The 14,492-nt window shown below is 41.9% G+C and overlaps 1 protein-coding gene across 3 annotated transcripts in view; it reads right to left on the bottom strand.

The window, feature by feature from the left end:
- Positions 1–955: 955 nt before the first annotated feature.
- gria3b (glutamate receptor, ionotropic, AMPA 3b) overlaps positions 956–14,492 on the bottom strand; it is a 124,450-nt gene continuing 110,913 nt past the window's right edge. The window contains exons 14-16 of one of the 3 annotated variants that reach the window (XM_052073887.1): positions 5,617–5,731; positions 4,228–4,475; positions 956–2,518 (exon numbers count right to left, since the gene is read on the bottom strand). In XM_052073887.1, the coding sequence (XP_051929847.1) occupies positions 4,230–4,475; positions 5,617–5,731 (361 nt within the window). In that variant the 3' untranslated portion in view covers positions 956–2,518; positions 4,228–4,229. Of the gene's footprint in view, positions 2,519–4,227; positions 4,476–5,616; positions 5,732–14,492 lie in introns of those variants that run through there. The other 2 variants (XM_052073878.1, XR_007963690.1) reach the window with 2 other exon arrangements.

The following is a 14,492-nucleotide window of genomic DNA, read 5'->3' as shown; positions in this document are numbered from 1 at the left end:
TTCTTTGGCATTCGACTCAACATGACTTAGATCTGTTCTTGGTTTTACTGTTTGGTGCTTTCTACCGCCTTTATTATCGATTTGTCTTACTGTTTATTGTGCATGTTAAATCGCTTCATGTACAGAACTTTGTATGCAGCGATGGCTGTTTGAAAGTGCTCTATAAATACAGTTGACTTGACAGTTTTGGGCAAACGAGGTTTAGGCATTTTTTTCAGGGAGGGGATAGTTATTCCACCATTGTTTCAACAAATCACTAGGTTGGCACTATCGGTTGTTTTCATGGGGACCAAGAGAGCTGCTTTTTATTATATTCCGCAGACCATTTCACGGTTGTACTACTGTCAGATCATAAAAAAACTGACACTGTTAATTTCTTTATTCAAAAGTTACGAACTGCCTCTTAAGATTGCTACATTGGCTGTTGGAAGACGAAACGTGCAGATTTACCGGTAATTGTGAAATGTAAACGTGATGATTTTACAATATGAGAGTTACACACAGAAACGAACAACCATTCGCACTCACACTCACACCTAGGGACAATTTAGAGTGTTCAAACAGCCTGCCATGCATATTTTTGGAATGTGGGAGGAAACCGGAGCACCCGGAGAAAACCCACGCAGGCCCGGGGAGAACATGCAAACTCCACACAGGGAGGCCGGAGCTGGAATCGAACCCGGTACCTCCGCACTGTGAAGCCGACGTGCTAACCACTGGTCTACCGGGCCGCCCCTGTTTTCTAAATTAATTTACAAAATCTTCATGAATCTGGTACATTTTTCATCTAAAGTTAGGGGATTTGTTTTTTTATTTATGCATGTATTTTTTTCCAAGAGCATGACCTAAGCCAAAAATGCAAGCTGAAGTTTGCGATCACATGTAAAGAATTAGATTGACTGACTTCACTTTGACGTAGACGTCCTGCTGAATGACACGGACACACACACATCAAAACCTTTCTGTACATTTTATTTACAAAATGTATTAAAATTCTCTGTACATTGCCTCGCTAATGAGGTTCAGTCAATTATGCATGCATTTCTTGCTCTTTTCTACCCACTACAATGCCTGGTGATCTCCCAGAAAGGTGAGCCTTGCAAAAAAAGAAAAAGGTGAAAACTGCTCTACCAAAAAAAAAATAATAATAAAACAGAGCTGAATTTCTAATCTAATGTCAGTGTTTGATTGAGGGCTCATCAAGCATTACATGCATTTTTTTTTCTGCGGAAAAAAAACCCCAAAGAAAAATAAAGACCAATCTTTCGTCATATAATATTAACAGGTCATGTTCATCCAAACACATTTCAGCTGTTTTCTTCACATTATGATTTTTTTTACATGTCCACAGATTCTGGTGTGGTATCCTAGTGTTATCCTAAAAATTCTATGGAATCACAGCTTTTTAGGGAAAGTAATTGTTACAGCAATATGGACATGTGCTAAGCTTGCAGAACTGCCCTGGTGCAACCCTTTTGTGATCTCTTTTTATTTCTTTTTTTATTTTACAACGTGAAATCACCAAACAATGTACTGCTCTTGAAAGGAAAACAAAGTGAAAAGCACAGTTCATTTTCAAATGTACTTATGTGCAAAAAAAAAAATCAAATAAAAATGAGATGATAGTACACAGTACAGTTTGAAAGCCTTGACGTGTATCTTTTTGTTAGATTCATCAGTTCACCTACGGTTGATTTCCCTTTTATTGTATTGGTTCGTAGGACTTTAGGGGTGGTGAGCAACCTGACGACATGTACACATACTCACACGCACACACACACACACACACGCACGCACACGCACACGCACACTCGCACACACACACAGTTGGCAGTATTGAAAGTGCACGTCTTGACCCGGTTGTGTGGTGTGTGTCTGCGGCACCAAGAGTAAAAACAACACACTCTGAACTGTTTCAAACGGCATTTCAGGAAGATGAATCCATTAATGGAAGGGGGGCCGAGGATTAGTAAAAAAAAAAAAAAAAAATCTAATTGTGTCATAATCAGTGTTCGGCAGTGCACTGACACGATAGAAAGAACACATTTTAATATATATAGAGATATATAACTAGTGAGAACTCGGCAGCAGGAGAATGAGGAGTAATCTGCTTTTACAAGAATCCAATTATTCCCCCGCCATCTAAGATTCATCTTTTGGCACTTCAAAATGTGCTTAGGGTTGCAAAACGATGGCTTTAATTCACTCACATTACATGTATTCTATATGTACTCAACTGTATATATGATACTATCCCTCTGAGCCTCAATTCTTCTCTTTTGTGTGAGTTTCAAGCAAAAAGTGATATCGTTGAGAATGTGTTGCATTGATTGGACTCTCCATAAGGCACTGAGAGGAGGGGAATCGGCTCTTCCCATGACCAGTCCAGTTGTGTCGTCACTGCAGATTATCATACCAGTATCTGGCCCAAAAGGATTTGGCTCCATTCTCATCATCCTTGTCCTTTTCAGAGATATTTAATCACATTTTTATGGGACGATGGAAACATTTGCTAAACCTGTGTCAGGATACAAAGTGGAAGCAAATATGGAAGGGAATTACTTTGTATTATTGTCAGATGATCTTGCATCGGAATCAGAGCGAGTAAACACAGAGACATCATACGTGCCTGAGAAATTCACTTGTGAAAACAAAACGACACACATGTCTAGAGCACCTAATCTTTTATTTCAGAGAGATACGGCTCTTGCATAAATGCATGATAATTAATACGCAGACTTTTAGGTGAATTTAGCACTGTTTGCAATTTCAATTAAAAAAAACTAAATCAGTGAAGGCCTCTTATCCAATTATCAGCCTTATCTCAATGGGTTTCATTATACTTTAGCTCCCGGCTCTTAATTCTTGATAATATCAACAACAATTTCAAGACCGGAAAGCAGCAATAACAGTAAAAGCTCAAGTAGCCTCTCGAGGGTTCACTGTGAGCGATCGTTGTAAGAAGGTGGGATCCAAAATATTTTTGCTGGGCTCTGGTGCACATCCGTGTATGACTGGACAAAGTGTGCAAACAACCCAATGAAAAGCAAAACTGACAATTAAAACTGTTTATTTAACAGTGTTTGTGCAATGGACTAACTGCTGTACGTCTCGTGGTTTCATGGGAGGATGGGACTGTGCTATCGCAGGCTGTTGGGATACAACGGGAGCTGTTTATTGTGAAACCTGCTGCAGTCAATCTGTCTAATTAATAATTAACATGTCACTCGACGGACAAGCGCACACAGAAGGATGACTAGCCACAAATATAAACCCTAAAAATCATATGTGAGAATGATGTTTGCTCCATCTGTACCCCAGATGCACTGTTGTCAATGCTTTCGGATATGCAACGAGAGAATGTGATTTCCTTCAACAGTGTGGGTGAATGCTGCAGAGCTGAGGTTGGACTGAGATGTTGTGGAATTGATCATAACAATACGTAACAATAAAAAAGAAAGTAGAACGTGAGACTTTAAGTTTGGAATGGCTCGAGATGAATATGTGATGTCATTCCTGATTTGGGAATGTGATTGTTGACGAATGGTTCTGAACGAGCTGAATAATTTGAATTTGGAATGTTTGGAAAATGGAAATGCGTAAAATGTCTCTTAATTTAGGAATTGTATTTACAAAATTTGGTGATTTGAAATGGTAACATTTTTCAAGATGTCCGAAAGGAGCAGAACCGAAATTGGAATGGTTTGTTGTAGCATATCATTCCCTACTGTCTACCTAAAGTGAGAGAAAACTAAGGATCAGCGCAAAAAAAAAAAAAAACATTAAATCATCTAGAAAAAAGGTTTACTTGCAACTCAGATAAAAAAAATAGTCATCTACAATCGTTGACCGGTATTATTATGAAAGGCATTTTTTTGAACATCCAAACAAAAATCGGCCATCTATCAGTTGCCCTCGAATGGATTTTATGTGACTTTCCCGGTGCAAGGTTAGAATTTTAGAACTGGTACTGGTCTGTAAATCGTTTCGCCTCCAATTTTGCCAGAGGCACTATCGCCACACGACTCCATCTTGCAAGGAAAAAACAAGAGTGATGGTTTTTATATCTAATTAGGCTTCTGTGTTTGAATTCTTCCGACATGACATCTGAACCAGCAACAACACAGAAGCGTATGAGTTTGAATAATTTAGTTGAACAGACACAACGGGGAACTAAATGATGCAACGCCCTCAGTGCGTCGTGGATGGAAAAGAGAGGCGACATACCTCTAAATCTTAACACTCTCCGTTCCGTATACATTGTAGCCTTCTCTGTATGTGGCAAAGTTCTGGGTGTTGGTTGGGGGAGTTGGCTTAAAATTGTGAGCACTCTTGGCCAATTTCAGCCGTTTGGTTTCTTGCCGTGACTTATAACAGAACTCAATCAGGGCCACCATCATGGCCAGCCCCAGCCCTCCAACCAGAATATAGAAGACTCCAGCCACATTGCTTAGGCTGAGAGCGCTTGTCTTGTCCTGCGGGAAAGTCAAGAACATAGTTAAGCATTTCCAAGTGGTGCGAGTGCAACAGAATAAAAAATAACATAAAAATCAGCCTGACTAGTCAATCTGATCTGGTCAAATTTGTGCAACTGTTCATGGATTAGTTATACTAACCGCTACCAGCCACAACCCTGGAAAGTCTCTTTGGGTTTACAGTTCAATATAACTGATTAACATTCCCTTAAAAAGAAAGAAGCTGACGATTGGAGGTTTTTTTTTTTAATCTTTAGTCTTGATCTACTCTTGACCATGTTGGGAAGCCGGTCAGCATCGCTTAGGTCGACAGCTCTAACCATCCCTTTCTCCTTATCGACATGTACGTATAACTCTTCTGGCAACATTGTCATACAGTACAGTCAGAGAAGATGATCAAATGAAAACATTTTGCTGCTGCTTACCTACCGAACTTAGTCATTGAAAAATCAGTTTGTTCGAGTTTTACTATTTGCAGTTTAACCCTTAGAGCGTGGAGGGATCGGGCAGCTCCCTACCGATCTCGAAGCCGAATCTCAGAGGGTTAAATGTTGAGTACCGGTATATTACATTCCCTGACTTCTTGCGGTATGCCACCCGAGCCTCAGTTCAACCGCGAGCGTAAGTTGCATTTGTTATCAAATTTGAAGAGGCTTTGCCCATCCATCACACCACAGGAGGCCAACCAATCTAATAGACACAGCTGGTTTGCAAAGTAGTAATAACGCAAATCAATCAAATTTTCATTAGCAGTTGGGTAAATAGAAACAGCAGCATAACGGTCCAAGTGTCATGAAGTGAGAATGGGCATAAGTGGCATTTGTCAACAACTGCTGTGATTCGGTTGAAATTGTAACGCACTCCATGCTCATTTCCCCACTGGATTATCATTACAGATTTTTTAAACAGGTTCACAATTCATGTGGTGTTATACCAAAAAAAATATTATGTGACAAAAAATGTGGGGAAGGAGTGAAGCCACAGACCGCATTACAGTTAGTGGCAGGTCCAAAGAAGAAGAAATTATGTGCAGCAGATTAACATAATGTGAACGACTCATGTTGGGAGAGGTTTGTCTTGCGTATGAACAGTACGTCAAAATGCAATTTGGAATCAGTGCAAAAGACCTGCAGCGACTGACCTTACTTCCAGAGTCCTTGGTTCCACATTCACCCTTATCGTACCACCATTTGTTTTTCAGCTTGTCTAAGATGCCTTGTTCACTGAGTTTCAATACTGCAAGGTTTACAGGAGTTCTTCACGTGGGAAATAACATAAATAACATTATATCATGTTATTTTATGTTATTCAACTTGTTTACTACTTACATATTTTACAAAGCGATAAAGCAAGGTTCCTGGCCACGGCAACATGACAGAGAGCAGGCATTCTACCTAGCACCTTCAGAATAAACCCTTACCTACAGAGCCAGGACCTACCCATATCGCTTTGAGTAATCGGCAGACGCTGTTACCATGGCGACGAGCAGGTACTTATTGTACGATCCGCCCGTCTCTACGTGGGGTGATTTGGGGGGTGCCCCGTTTGAGAGTCTCTGACCAGAATTCAACAACATCAGTTCAAAAAGGAGCTTTGTCTTAAACACCGTAATGGTTGCACGGTTTGCTTTACGTGACGGTAGCACGGTATCACTTTAATCCTGTGATTTGGAATCCTTGTGTCATGGAAATTGTCAGTGTCGAAGCCGATCGAAGCCACCTGGCCTAAACAGTATATTGAAGATGAGAAAGAAATCCCCTTATCAAAGATGAACTATTCAGTCTGTCGCAACCAAATTGCATTGATCTTTCTGGAATCATTCCCAAAGTCTTGATACTTACTGAGGTGCTACATGAATTTTTATTCTTATTATTACTATTTTTTAAATTAAAAAAAAACAAAAAACAAAAAATGTACCGGTAATTTTATGTTTTGGCACTAAATGAGTTAAACACTCAACATACACAATGTAATCTGGGTATTTGCCTCATAACGTACGTTATCGTTTGTATTGCAGTTAACAATTGTCATCTCAAATTGTCACCGATACAAAACAGTTGAACATCTGCTGTGTATTTTGTTTGACTCCATACAGGCATGGGTCATACGTGGTTCCGCTCCATCACATCGGTGAACACGTGAAAAGCAAATTAAAAGGAAGAAAAAAAATGGTGCGTCGATAAATGAGTGACATAACTACTCCCTGCAGGAAAATGGCCCTTGAGGGGATCCAGGCAATGCATAATGCACAGAGAGAAGATTACGCCACGGTATGAATCAGAGACAGTTTGTGATGACCGAGCATCGTTTTGGCTTGTGGAGACATTGATTAACAATGCAATTACCCTATAACATGCTCCATATCTGAAACTCAATCTCGGCTGCACCACTGTGTTGTGCTAAAGTCCAAGAAGCAAGTGTGTGTGTTAGAGAGAGAGAGAGAGAGAGAGAGAGAGAGAGAGAGAGAGAGAGAGGCAGGGGGGGGGGGGCCGTCTGTTGAAACCGCAAGCCATAAGCATGATGCAAGGAATGCACTATGTGGAGGTGAGTGCTCCGAGCCACACTTAATAAGACCTCTCAAATGACTCTTGAAAAAGTTCAACAATCTGGCAAACGAACACAAGAGTGCATGTTAGAGTAATACAAAAAATTAATAAATAAATCGATGATGACATGATGGCTCCTGAGAATGCCCTCATCAGTATGCAAAAAAGACTGAATGATCTTAGCTACAGAGCAGCATTAGCAAAGCAAATAGTGCAAATATGTGACTCAAGAGAGAACCCGAGGAGGAGAAAATTTTGTGTAGACATTGGCTTTGACTTATGGTGCTGCTTTGGTGTACCATTATGTGAATTTCTGGCCTACAGAAGTTGCTCTGCATGATTCACTGTGCAAGAACCTCAATTTCTCTTCTCGTGACCTTTTGCACATCTTTTGTTTGAACACCATTATCTGAAAGCCAGAGCCTCTTGACACAATATTAATCAGTGGAGTCATAACTGGTACATTCCCTGTGCAATACAATGTCAATGGGAAAGTACTAATTTCACGGTGGACAATTCGTCACGGTACATTAATGCGAAACATTGAATGTGGTTCCAAAACAGACTGCAAAACCTAGTGTGGCGATTCTTGTTTTGCCATCACAGTCCAACTTCAGTTGACGAATGACCCTGGTCACAAACAAATCACTTGACAAACAAGATTTGCGCACAAACCTGGCTTTGGTTCACGCACATTGTTTCAGTTTGCAAACAGTGATAGCATCCATATCGAATGCTGACTTGTGTTTTGTGTTGCATCCATCCGTCCTTTTTCCGACCCGCTAACCCTCACAAGGGTTGCGGGGGGTGCCGGAGCCTATCCCTGCCGTTTTCAGGCAGGAGGCGGGGGACCCTCTGAACAGAGTGCCGCACAAAGACGAACCATCCGTGATCACACTCACACCTCGGGACAATTTAGAGTGTTCAATCAGCCTGCCATGCATGTTTTTGGAATGTGGGAGGAAACCGGAGTACCCGGAGAAAATCCTGGGGAGAACATGCAAACTCCACACAGGGAGGTCGGACCTGGAATTGAACCCGGTACCACTACACTGTGAGGTCGACGCGCTAAACAGCACCACCAGGCCGCCATCTCTCTCTCTCTCTCTCTCTGTCTCTCTCTCTCTCTCTCTCTCTCTCTGTGTGTATATATATATATATATATATATATATATATATATTAGAGCTGTCAGTTTAGCGTGTTTTTTAACTGGATTAAATTTTTTCTCACGAGATTAACGCGGCACACGTCACAAGCGGATGTTACTTGTTTGGAACTATTTTGTGTGGAAGGTTACAGTGTTCTGCGTCCATATAAATAGAGCGGGTGGAGCTTCTCTGTGTTTGTCTGACAGTGGTAGCGACCTAGCGAAAATAAAACGTCTCCAGTGTTGTCATTCGAAATGAGGTCTACACAAAAACTGTAGAGAGACTTCCGCACAAGAAGGACCAACACAATCAACATAGCCTGACTGTGTTAGGGGGAGTGACCCCCCCCCTCCCCCTTTCAGAATGGTTTGCCCCAGCAGCAAGGGAGAAGTGCGTGCGCTTTTTTGTACGGCGGGCAGTTTTGAATACAGCGGCACATAATGAACACTGCTGTCCGGTGTCTCGTTATTCTTCAACAAACATACAGAAACAGACTGCTGTGTTCACAGTAAACTTGAGAAAAACGAAGTATGTAACCATGGTTTAAATCTACTATAGGGTGAGTACTAGTTTACCTTAGATGTGCACTTTATAATGTTATATTGCTCTGTTTAGATTTTATTAAAAAAAAGCTGTTAAAGCAGCTGTTGTGTGACAAAATTTTGTTTTCACTGTTGTTGCTGGACAGTAATATTGTGTGAGAGATTATGTGTGAATAACTGCTCCAAGTGAAAAATGTTCATGTAAAATTGAAAATCAAAATTGTTATTTCAGTAAATATTTGCATTTGGCACATAGAAAACTGATTCATGATTCCATGTTGATGAGAGCATTAAAATGGGGGAAAAATAAGACAAAAAATGTAAAAGGAAATTCAGAAACGATAAAAAACGTGTGAGTAATCACGATTAATTTTTTAGTCCATTTGAGTTAATTATGACAGTTGCATTTTTAATTAGATTAAATATTTTAATCGTTTGACAGCTCTAATATAAATATATATCTCCATCCATCCATTTTCCGAACCGCTTGATCCTCACTAGGGTCGCGGGGGGTGCTGGAGCCTATCCCAGCCGTCTTCAGGCAGTAGGCGGGACACCACACAGAGACGAACAACCATCCACACCCACGCTCACACTTTGTGAGAGAGAGAGAGAGAGAGAGAGAGAGAGAGAGAGAAAGAGAGAGAGTGAGAGAGACAGACAGAGAGACAGAGAGCGATAGATATCTACAGTGATCCCTCGCTTATCGTGGTTAATGGGGACCAAAACCCCCCACTAAAGAGGAAAATCCGCGGTGTAGGTACCCCCGTACAATTATATGTACATGTGGATGAGTATATATATTTGTAAGGCCACATTTAATGGTATACATGCATGTAGAAGGAAATGATTGTAGTAATTATTTTATATGGCATTAAATTAATGCCATATACTAATACAATACAATACAATACAATACAATACAATACAATACAATACAATACAATACAATACATGCTGATTTATATAGCGCTTTCACAACAGCGGCAGCTGTAACAAAGCGCTTTACAAAACAGTTAACATAAAGTAAAATAATAAACACAACACATAACATAAAACACGGACAGTCATGCAGTTCTAACCACTTTTCCATCACACGCTTTGTTGTTTGAAGCAGTTTGAGATGAAAGAGGAGAGAATCAAAGTGTCCTTTAACCAGTGGATCAGAGACGTCATGCTCAAAATGTGCACACGTCGGCTACAAGCTAAGTTTCAAAGTCAACAAGAAGCTGTAGCATCCATTGACGAAAAAAGAGATTGGTTCACTTCTCCTGTCCCATGGAAATCCATTTCAATTCCAAGCGGCGACTCACGGTTCCAAATACGCATCGGCGCTCTTCGCCAACGCTCCTCTCTCCTCATCCTCAACTTCAGTGGCCATCCATCCAGCCGCACCAACGCCGACTGTCCAACAGCGCTGATATAGCCACTGAACAAATCGGGGTTGTGAAAAATGCTGCCCATTACTGGCGCAAAAAACACAAGCGCCCCAGGTTTGTCCAGCACCGACAGTCAATGGCGCCGACATTCCTCCCAATCAAAATCTGTGCTGGTACAGGCGTGCTGCCGAGAAGGCGCAACCACCAAGCACAGATACTGCTCCTTTGACGAATGTCGTGGCCAAAAAGCGCTGAAAACAGTCCATATCAGGTCCACACAATGAAACAACAAACAACATGTGACAAAACAAAAGACAAAAACAGCAAAAAAGAACAAAAAAGCAAGGCTCTTGAAGAGCACTTGCCGAAGGCTGCCTACTCGGGCGCCATCTTGGGGGAAAAAAAAAAAAAAAATATATATATATATATATAGCCGAGCGGCTGGGTAGCTCAGTTGGTAAGGCATCGGATTGGCATACGGGAGACGGTGGTTCGAATCCCGCTTGGGGCAAATATGAGCACATAACACCATCCAGTGTGGGTCCTTGGGCAAGATCCTTCATGCTAATGCCTACCTCATACAATGATGAGAGACAATAAAACGAATGGCATGCCGGCTCAGACGTCGCCCGGCCAAACAAGGTCTGCATCAGGTGCTGGGGAACCAGAGCACCTTGATGAAAAATGGGCTACTGGAACAAAGCGGAGATGGGCGAGATGAAGAAAGCCTATGACTCGATGCCACATACATGGATCACTGAATGCTTGGAGTTGTATAAGGTGAACAGGACCCTAAGAGCCTTCGTTGCGAATTCGATGAGGATGTGGAAAACCACACTTGAAGCCAATGGCAAGCCACTTACCCAAGTGTCCATCAAATGTGGCATATACCAAGGTGATGCACTCTCCCCACTGCTGTTCTGCATAGGACTGAACCACCTAAGCCAAGTAATCACCAAGACAGGCTATGGATACCGCCTCAGAAATGGAGCTACAATCAGTCACCTCCTCTACATGGATGACATAAAGCTGTATGCTAAGAGCGAAAGGGACATAGATTCCCTGATCCACACAACCAGGATCTACAGCAGCGACATCGCGATGTCATTCGGGCTTGAGAAATGTAGTCGGATGGTGACTCAGAGAGGAAAGGTAGTCCGCACTGAAGGGGTCTCACTCCCAGAAGGAACAATAGCAGACATTGAGGACAGCTACAAGTACCTTGGTATACCACAAGCCAATGGCAACCTCGAACTGGCAACAAGGAAAGCGGCTACGGCCAAATACCTCCAGCGAGTGAGGCAAGTCCTAAGAAGCTAGCTCAATGGCAAGAATAAGACCCGGGCAATAAACAGCTATGCCCTGCCAGTGATCAGATACCCTGCAGGAATAATAAGGTGGCCAAAGGAAGAGATTCAGACCACGGACGTTAAGACCCGAAAGCTCCTAACCATGCATGGAGGGTTCCATCCCAAATCCAGCACCCTGAGACTGTACGCAAGCCGAAAGGAAGGAGGCCGGGGACTAGTGAGTGTGAGAGCCACTGTCCAGGATGAAACATCCAAGCTCCATGAATACATCAAGGAGAAGGCTCCAATGGATGACGTACTCAGAGAATGTCTCAGACAATGGGGAACAGAAGATGAGGCGCTGGAAGAGGGACCATCATGGGAGGACAAGCCCCTACACGGGATGTACCACCGGACCATAACTGAAGTGGCTGATCTCAAGAAGTCCTATCAGTGGCTAGAGAGGGCTGGCCTGAAGGACAGCACAGAGGCACTCATCCTGGCTGCTCAGGAACAGGCCTTGAGCACCAGAGCCATCGAGGCCCAGATATACCACACCAGACAAGACCCAAGGTGTAGGTTGTGCAAAGAGGCACCTGAGACGATCCAACACATAACTGCAGGGTGTAAGATGCTGGCAGGGAAAGCCTACATGGAACGCCATAAGCAGGTGGCTGGCATAGTCTACCGAAACATCTGTGCGGAGTATGGACTGGAAACCCCAAGGTCAAAATGGGAAACACCTCCGAAGGTGGTGGAGAATGACAGAGCGAAGATCCTGTGGGACTTCCAGATCCAGACTGACAAGATGGTAATGGCGAACCAACCAGATATCGTGATCATAGATAAAGGGCAGAGGAAAGCCGTTGTAGTGGATGTAGCGGTCCCAAGTGATGGAAACATCAGGAAGAAGGAACATGAGAAACTCGAGAAATACCAAGTGCTCAGAGAGGAGCTGGAGAGAGCCTGGAAGGTAAAGGCGACAGTCGTGCCTGTGGTGGTCGGAGCACTCGGGGCAGTGACCCCCAAACTAGATGAGTGGTTGCAACAGATCCCGGGAACAACATCGGACATCTCAGTCCAGAAATGTGCAGTGCTGAGAACAGCAAGGATACTGCGCAGAACCCTCAAGCTTCCTGGCCTCTGGTAGAGGACCCGAGCTGAATGAGGGACGGACACCACCTGAGGGGTGAGATGAGGATTTTTTTTAATATATATATATATATATATATATATATATATATATATATATATATATACTGTATATATATAAGTTAGGTTAGGTTAGTGCATAAATAGCAAAATAGAGTAAACATAAACATGTAGCACTGTATATGGTGCTCTGTGACTCGCTGTGGTTTTGCTGATTTTCGCTGCCTCTCGCGGTCCTTTTGTGGCATTTTTGCAATGTTTTTTTTAATCAATATCTTTGAAAAATCCGCGAGGCATTGAAACCGCGATAAGTCAAGCGCCAAGTAGCGAGGGATCACTGTATATCTATCTAATCTATCGATAGATAAAGAGAGAGAGAGAGAGAGAGAGAGACGTGTGTGTGTGTGTGTGTGTGTGTGAGAGATACATTTTCACAAAATCAGGCTTACATCTCCAAAAATGGAAATTGAGATATTCATATTTTCCAATTCTGCACTTAAATCCCTGTAAAATGATGTATAATACAAACAATGTCAATGTTGGCAGGATAGAATAACAAAGTTATTGTGCTGGCACATGCACCTTTTAAAGGATGGTAGCAACCAGTAAATTAGGAAAAAAAATATCAAAGACAAACTTTCAGGAAATGCTGAAAGACCACTGGCAAGTCGATTGCAATTGCAAGTGAGGACATCATCTAAGATTTTAAAATATGAGGATGTTTGACCTATCATCAGATAAAATAGGGCAAAAATGGTGATTTGTCCTCAACCCCAAAACAACTTTGAGGATCCCGTTCAGGTCACAATTCAGTTCCTAAATCCTCATCTTTTTCCATTTGGCGTCACAAGATTATTTGCCTTTTGGTGTGGCCTGTGACACTGATTTACTGATATTTTTATCATGGATATAATATTTCAAATGCATTTGGCCACATAAAGAAAATAATGATTTGACGGTGCAATCCTTTTTTTTCTCCAACGTAATACTTAAGGAACACTTTATACATACTGTCCAATATTTACACATTACTCCAAATATGTCTGCGTGCTGGGTGAACAGTGTTCCTATTTGATTTTATCTTCCTCCCACTTAAAACGGCATAAAGTGTTAATTTGTGGCATTATATCTCACCCATGTAGCAATCTGCTCATCACTGACAAAGTGATATGTCATAATAATTTGCGTGAAATGACAACATCGAGGAGTGATCAAAACATTCCATTATTTACATGACATTACAACATTAAAAAAACATATCAAAGGAAAAACCGACTCCTCACTCTCAACTGGTGTAAGTAAATAGAGAAGTATTTAGCGGCTTTGTGATTGTGACATTACTTGTTGTGGTGCAATAAATAATTCAATTAAATGTAGAAATAAACTCGTTAACGAGAGAGGTCCTGCAATTGACCAGTAACCATAATTGGATTTCAAACACTTGCCGGTGTCCGGATCATGACGAGATTTGCTTCTGCGATGCTATGAGGTAAGGGTTAACCTACTGATCGTCTGTCCATCTGTCTTCTGTTCGTTGTTATATTGGGGTCACATTATGGCGTATTTCATTTACAATTGGTATAAATCATTCGTGAACTGATGTTCGAGGCACGTGACAGAGACACGCGAGCATACTGTAAACAAGAACTAGTTTGCTTCATTACCGATGTCTATTAATCACTTATTTTCATGAACCTCAACTGCATTTTTAACCTTTAGACAGCTGTGAAAATAAAGACCTTAAAGAGGGTATTTTTGGAGAAAAAAAATGTCAACAACTCAATACTAATCTCCATTACATATGCCTGATTTTGCATAACACATCTCAGAGAGAGAGAGAGAGAGAGAGAGAGAGAGAGCGAGAGAGAGAGAGAAAGAGAGATGGGCAACCCGGTGGATGACCGGTTTGTGTGTCTGTCTCACAGTGCGGCGGTGCAGGGTTTGATTCCTTACTGTGTGG

Source organism: Hippocampus zosterae, chromosome 1 (genome assembly GCF_025434085.1).
Source record: "Hippocampus zosterae strain Florida chromosome 1, ASM2543408v3, whole genome shotgun sequence".
In the NCBI taxonomy this organism is placed as follows: Eukaryota; Metazoa; Chordata; class Actinopteri; order Syngnathiformes; family Syngnathidae; genus Hippocampus; species Hippocampus zosterae.
Note: the sequence above shows the minus strand (reverse complement) of the source record. Positions and strands in the feature narration are given on the sequence as shown.